At 38.4% G+C, this 7,478-nt stretch overlaps 1 protein-coding gene and 1 long non-coding RNA gene across 2 annotated transcripts; both read right to left on the reverse strand.

Annotated features, from left to right (window-relative positions):
* Positions 1–324: 324 nt before the first annotated feature.
* LOC147283222 (uncharacterized) lies at positions 325–1,654 on the reverse strand. The gene is made up of 2 exons (XM_086249267.1): positions 727–1,654; positions 325–403 (listed from the first exon to the last, which is right to left on the reverse strand). Exons 1-2 carry the CDS (start codon positions 1,637–1,639, stop codon positions 360–362), a joined length of 957 nt encoding a protein of 318 aa, XP_086105393.1. The 5' UTR covers positions 1,640–1,654; the 3' UTR covers positions 325–359.
* Positions 1,655–4,353: 2,699 nt separating this feature from the next.
* On the reverse strand, positions 4,354–6,785 carry LOC147283223 (uncharacterized). Its single transcript, XR_015123070.1, has 3 exons — positions 6,511–6,785; positions 5,889–6,040; positions 4,354–4,755 (listed from the first exon to the last, which is right to left on the reverse strand). It is a non-coding gene; the product is annotated as an uncharacterized LOC147283223 (long non-coding RNA).
* Positions 6,786–7,478: the final 693 nt, after the last annotated feature.

The following is a 7,478-nucleotide window of genomic DNA, read 5'->3' on the forward strand; positions in this document are numbered from 1 at the left end:
ACTTAAAATGCATAAGATGTACCCATGTGAAGCGAGTGAAATCGTCCACAATAGTGAGAAAATATCGTGTCCCAGAAGGTGTTTGAATTTTGTGGGGTCCCCAAATATCACAATGAATTAAATCAAACGGTGCAGTAGATTTAATAGCACTAGTAGTAAAAGATAATCGAGTTTGCTTTGCTAAGGGACAAATTTCACAAATATGGTTGGAATCAACCATTATTTCGGAATTATTTTTAGCTAGCGAAAGTAAGGGTGCGGAGGAGGGATGCCCAAGGCGCCGATGCCAAAGACTAGCGTTGTGGTGAATATGGTTGGCAAGATGAGGATTTTGTCTTGGTGTAAGGTAATAGAGCCCATCAAAATGCTTGCCCAGGCCAATCACTCTCTTCGTATCCATGTCCTGCACAACACAAAAATCCGGATAGAATGTCACTATACATCGCAAGGCTCTTGTCAACTTACTAACAGATAACAAATTGACGCGGAATTTGGGTACATAAAGAACTTTATCAAGATGTAAGTCAGGTGACAAGTGTACAGAGCCAATGTTTGTGATTGCCGCTTGTCCCCCATTGGGTAAACCAACAAAATCATGCTGAGTATGAACAACATTGTGGGTTGGTGGTGAGTGAGAAATATGATCTGTTGCTCCGCTATCAACAATCCAATATAGTGTCGAGTGTGGATCTTTGTGTGCTAGATTGCATGTAGGAGAGAAAATACCTGTGGCATTTGCGAGTGGTGTACCATTACCGTTGCGGAGCATGGCAATAATCTGATTATATTCCTCGGTAGTAAAAGTGGGCCCGCTGGAAGTGGTGGACTCAGCAGGCTTGGTGGTCTCGGCATTATGGGCTGCTGGTTGTTTCTTGTTCCTGGGTTTCACATTCTTGCCATGCCATTTGTGGCCCACTGGGAATCCAATAATGTAATAGCACCGGTCCACCAAGTGTCCATCACCATCACAATAGGTGCACTTAAGAGGTTTGCGTGGGAATGAACTAGCAGAAGGGCTGGAGAACCTGTTGAATGACGACGGCACTGAGGAACGCTGAACCTGCATCGCGTGAGGGTTCTGCCCCAATTCGCGACGACTCGCCACATCCATCTGTCGTTCGTGTTGGAGAATGAGGCCATGGACTCGGCGTGTGTCAGGAAGCGGACTCATCATCAAAATTGAGCCTCGTATGGTCGAGTAAGAGTCGTTTAAACCCATCAGAAATTGCATAACCCTTTCTTTCTCTTCTCGTTCAGCAAGTCCTTTTAGACCCTCACAAGTGCAAGTGAATGGGTCATGATAAGATGCTAACTCGTCCCAAGAAGCCTTCATCTTGGTGTAATAGGCAGAAACGGTAAGCTGTCCTTGACGATTCTCGACAATTTCTTGTCGAATTTGATAGATCCTGGAATCGCTGCTTTGTGAGAATCGGTCTCTGAGATCGTTCCAAACCGCAGATGCGATTTCGGTGTACATGATGCTGCCAGCTATATCTGAGTGGACTGAGTTAACAATCCACAGTGTGACCATATCATTACATCTCTTCCAGACTGCATATTTTGCGTCCAAGAGATCAGGGGCTTGAATGGTCCCATTGATAAACCCAATTTTGTTCTTTGCGCTAAGACCCATACGCATAGCACGGCTCCATTGTCCGTAATTGTTTCCATCAAGAGCTTTGGAAACCAGGATCAGTCCTGGATGATCTGAGTGATGCAAGATATATGGGTCTGAAAGATCCATGATCTTTTCAGATGGTAAGGTGTCGGTTTTGGATGGTTGTTCAGTTAATGAGATGGGCTTAGATGATTCGGTCATTGTGGTGGCTATGGTGTTTGTGGAAAGGCCTATTTGTTTTGGTCTGTGTAGAAGCTTATTGTGGCGGAAGCATAACAGAATCACCAAGATTGGTGCTCTGATACCATGAGAAAATATGTAATTGCATATATCATTGATGTATTGTGATTAAACATGAAGGTCTAATTTATACAGAAGCTACAAGCTATTTTAAGTAACAGAAGCTACAATCAAGCTAATTGTATTTACATCCTACAATTACTCTAGCCTAAGAGTTGACAAATCACCAGAGGCTAGAATAGCTCTCAATCAGATCATGATAATTTCTTTCCTTTAACAATCTCTTGTTCCAAACCCAGCCATGGAGGGAGGATAGAGAAGGGATAGAAGAGAGAGAAGATCAGATTAGGGTGGGAGAAAGAGATTGGCGCATGACTGTAGGAGAGGGAGGAGAGATAAGAGAGATCATATGTCATATGTGAGTTGCGACACAGTGGCAGTGGCAGTGGCTGGCTGGGAGAGAGAGTCATGGCAAGAAGAAGAAGGAAAGAAAAGAAAAAGGAAAGAAAAGAAAAAGAAAAGAAAAAGGAAAGAAAAGAGAGGAAAGAAAGGAAAAAGGAAAGAAAAGAAAAAGAAAAAAAAGAAAAGAGAAAAAAAGAAAAAAAAAAAAAAAAAAAGAAGAGGAAGGAAAGAAAAGAAAAAAAAAGGTTTAAGGTTGATTGGAGTTTGGGGTCTTTGGACTATTGAAAAGAAAAAAAAGAGTTTGAGGTTTCGTTTGGCTCTTTTGGAGTTTTATTTAGTTATTTTTAAAACCTAAACCATAATACATTTCTATATATAAAATAATTAAAAATATTTTAAAGAGCCCAAATCTTAATATCTTATACCATATTCCAAAAAATTTAGAGTATATAAGTTTAATATATAGATTATAAAATATAAAGAGTATCAAGGTATATAGAGTATATAAAGTTTAGTATTAAGTTTTAGTGTATAGATTATAAAGTATAAATAATATACAAATTTCATTTATTCATTATACTAATTTTATTTAATAATATTTACTTCCAGCGCACATTATATTCATTTTATATCACATGAAACCTATTATATAATTTGGTTTTTTTCAATATTTTTTATCAATGTAGTAGATAATATGTTAAATAAACATATGGTAAAGTTTTATTCAAAATTTCCGTATTTTGATACCAATTTCCGTCGTTTCTGTCTAATTTTTGTCGAAATTTAAAAATCTTCGAAATTTCCGTCGAAATTTCTTCGAAATCTGAAATTTTATTCCTTGATCTTAAGCTATTTTGACTCATTTCTCAAAAACTTACTTTTCTAACATTTTTCTTTATTTTTGGATCAAAATACCCCTTGTGTGGAATTTCTGGTCGCCATAGTCCACCACATAGTCCACAAAAAATTCCACCAGCTCCTCCACCTTTTTCCTGCAACAACCAAACCCTCTTCCACTGTCTTCCTGCAGTAGCCATGGAGAGCGACAATTCAAACAAAAAGCTTGAACTAATCCATTGAATTCATTACCTCATCTATACAATGAATCCAGATCTGGCAATAAATCTTCATTGAATCCAGGTCTGATTTTGAGGGGGAGGAAGAAGGAAGAGAGGGAGAGAGCCATCTTTAAACCCAGGTTTACAACATGAACACCGCTAGCCACATCAAATTGTTGAAGAAACTCGGATCTAATTGTTATGAAATTTGTGGTCACTAGAAAGTGCTAGCACCAATCCACCAGATAGTTCACCGAATAGTCTACTTGAAATAGCGCTATAGCATTTGTCGACCAGAAAGTCCACTGAAAAGTCCACATCTGCAATTTTTGTATCTTCTTCTTTTTCTCCATTAAATCCAGATCCAGATCCATCAAAATAGAAAAAACAGCCCAAATAACATGATTATTCATAAATTCGAAGAAACCCAAATAATAAAATGAAAAACAAAAATGGTCCAAATATGAAAATCAATTAAGATCGCGATTTCAGTTTTAGATTACCCAAGGATCTGCCTCTGACCAAAAAACAAATAAAAACTATGACATGTCCCAGATCTAGTTTTCATTGGCTAGCGTGGGGAGGGGAAGGGGGAGAGAGAAGGAGAGAAGGAGAGGCGAGCTGGGTTGTGTCGGGGGTCTGGGCGTGGGCAAGGCTTGGGAGGCGCGGGGTGATGATGTGTTTTGGGTGTTGGGGTTGTTGGTGGGTTTGGGTGTTGAGTTTTCTGTGACGGCCGAGGAAGGGAGAGAGAGATTTGAGAGGTAGGGTAAAAAAGCTTAAAAGGGATGAAAATAAGTGATTTAATTAAATTTCACTTTTCAAAATTAGTATTGTTACTACTATTATAAATTCCTCCAACATGGAGAAGAATAAAATAACTAAATAGTATTTTCCTAATTAGTTGTTCGATCTAGACGCATATGGAAATTGTCTTTATTGTTATGTAAATTCGTTGTTCTTGCCTTTGAAGGCAACAAATCAAACTTGCGTCATTAAAAGTAATTTTAGGAGCTCTTAAACTCTTAGAAGTAATAAACTATTTGTTGTTTTGTTTTCCTTTTCTCATTAGAGCTAATGATGATAGGACCGCCCCCGAGTTCCACCCAGAAACCCGAAGGGGTCCTGTGGGAATCCAAAATCAAGGAAAATCCTACCGAAAATTCGGCAGAACCTCCCCTGAAAATGGACTAACCCAAAATTTCAAAACCTGTTAAAAACACTTCTAAAACATCAACCTCCTCTACCACAACCAAAAATAATGTCTCAGACCCACAACAAGTAATACAAGTCTAATCAGAGCATATATAATCCACTATACAATCATATCTCATTTTATTTATTTCAAGGGAAACCTTGATCCTATTACACCAATAAGCTGGAGATGAATAACTCGAATGCCTCGACGTAGTACGGTCCAACCTCGGTGATCGCAACTACCTGGGGGAACGTAAAAAAAACAAAATGTGAGAAAAACTCTTAATGAGTGGACAAAATATAGAAACCAAGTATTTAAGTTATTCATCCTTCCAAATTTCTTTAAAAATCAAAACTCCTCTAAAAACCTCGCGTCACTCTTTGAAATCCCCCAGTTTTAAAACAATTTCATAAGTAAATTTCAAAATCTCCTTGTAAACCACAATCATGCTTAGAATATAAGAAAAACATATGAACATAAAACTATTTCAAATCCTCAGAATGCCCAACGCATAAGAAAAACTCGTAGAATAATAAATGGATGAAAACCTTAAAAGGAAGTCATGCAGTAACAAAAAGAAACTCATTATATGAAAATCTTTTATGTAAATCAATTAACTGTAATTCAATCTTTGAAAATAGTAAGTTCTCAAACTGAAATCGATACTGTCAATTTATAAATAAATAATTTAAGCTGAAAACTTTCTTCTCAAACCACTCTCAATATATTGAAAAATTAATAAAACTGCTCAACTGAAACCGTCATACTTAAAAACCTTTGCTGCCATAAACTCATCACTTAAAATACTTAACAACTGAAAACACACACCAGTCAGTTACCCATATAATTTGTCATACACGCGCAGAGCCAAGAATCTGTCGTAAGCATGCAGAGCCACAAATTCTGTCTTACGTGCACGCAGAGCCAACCCCCAAAGGGTCAAATATCACGACACACGGCCCAAAGCCTATGTGTGTGCCGCAATGGGTCCCAAAGACCTATCCAATCTGATAACCTGGAGGGTACTGCAAAGGTGGTTTCAAAACCATTTTTCCATAACCCCATCGTAAATATATAAAAATAAAACTCAGTCCTTTCGTATCCTTTTAAACTTTCTTTAACAAAACCAAATTCATAAATCCATGAAACTTTGAGTATGCATTTGTTCAACTCACAATATCTAAATTCATAAATTCATGAAACTTTGAATACAAAAACCATATATATCAATTTAAACTTAGGAAATAAGATTTTTAAAACCAAATTCTAACTCAAAATCTTTTAGCTTAAAATTCAAACTCAATATAGCCAAGAAATAGAATTTAGTCATCAACTTATAAAAAATTTCGGAAAAATTAAAAGTTAGTTCACTCACCGTGAGAAAATCTAACTTCGATCCTCCGCCGGATCGTCACGAGCAACGGTCGTCTCGCCTTAATCGGAAAATTCTTCCTAAGATGAATTTAAGTATCGGCAAGGTCACAAATTTCTGTCCAATACTTCTCGGCTTCTCCAACAACTTCGGACCTAGCCAAAACAACAACCTACTTAGAAATCGTTCTAAAAGCAAGTCCTAATTTCACGTTATGACATCGGTGAGCAAGACTACCACTAGTGCCGCCCAAAGTGGCCATTTTCAAGACCAAAATAGCCAAATAAGGATGACTTCAATAAGGCCCAATCAATTTCTCAGTCCAAAGCATAAATTAAAATTTCTAGAAATGAAATTGTCCAGAAACAACGACAATGATTCGCTCCCAATCGAAAATCCAAGTAAAACCCGAAATGGTTTCTAACCTCACAAATCCAACCTCCCAAAACTTAATTTCCTCTAAATTTAGTCAAATTCCGAGTTCTAAATGACAAATGGGTGCCTTAAGGGTGTAATTCGTCTAAGAAAACAACAATAACAACCCAAAATCCAGAAATTTTAGAGGAACCCAAAATGACTATAAATTCAAGAAATTTCAAATTCTAATTACTCAAAATTAATCAACCTAAGGTTAGGGGAATGAAAGCCCAATGGAAAGGGAAGAAATCTCACCGAAAATAGGGATGAAAAGAGCTGAGATTTGGTCGGAGTCTGGCGAGCAGTGGCGGCGGGCTAAGCTTCCTTTGGCCTCGTTCTCGCGCGTGTGGGGGCTGGGCTGCAAGGGGAAGGCTGTTGGGGGCTCGCCGGTGGCCTGGGCGGGTCGGGTAGTGGTCAGAATTGGCCGGGTTGGGCTGAGCTGGTTGCGCACAGAAAAAAGGGGGAGAGAAAGAACTCGAGGAGAGAGAGTAGGCTGGGGGGTGGTCGGCGCCTGGGGGGGGGGGTCTCGCCGGTGAAGCTGGGTCGGCGAGGGGTGGTCGATGCCTGGGACGTTGGCCAGTGATGGTGAGGGGTGGTGGCTGGTTGATGGCGCAGGGGAGAGGGTGCGGGGGAGAGGAAAACAGGGAGAGAGAGTGCGGGGGTGAGAGAAATAAAAGGGGAGAAAGAATGTTCAAGAGAGAGAGAGAAACTTCTAAAAAAATCTGATTTTTTTTAAACCCAATTTGTCCATTTTACGAAATTGCCCCTCGCTTCAAACGCCCATATCTTTCAAACTGTAACTCGGATCGACGCGTGCTACGTGTCTATGAAATCGTGGGATCGAAACCTATCTAACGGACCCAAAGTCAAAATCGAAAGCCCATTTATTTTAAAAGTCAACTTTGGGTCAAACCCCAAATTAAAATAAAAAAATTTAAATCCAAACCCTTTTTTATTTTCCAAATACAATTCAACATCATTTCAAAAAAAAAAATCTCTTAAAAACATAGTTAAATAAAAATTTAAATTTCTAGTGAAAATTTGGGTCGGGTCGTTACAAATGAGATAGAAGTCCTTTTTAGAGAATATTGTTATTTGTTTGTTTTTCTTTCCTAATGAAGTAATGATATTGTTTCTATTTTGTACTTCCTAATTAAAGAATGAGGGAGCTTCCAT

This window comes from Dryas octopetala, chromosome 6, assembly GCF_963921425.1.
Source record: "Dryas octopetala chromosome 6, drDryOcto1.1, whole genome shotgun sequence".
Taxonomy (NCBI): Eukaryota; Viridiplantae; Streptophyta; class Magnoliopsida; order Rosales; family Rosaceae; genus Dryas; species Dryas octopetala.

Coding starts and splice junctions, on each gene's coding strand:
- LOC147283222 (XM_086249267.1), bottom strand. CDS start 1,639: ATGCGTATGGGTCTTAGCGCAAAGAACAAAATTGGGTTTATCAATGGG. Junction 404..726: donor ACCACTCGCAAATGCCACAG/GTATTTTCTCTC, acceptor TGTGTTGTGCAG/GACATGGATACGAAGAGAGT.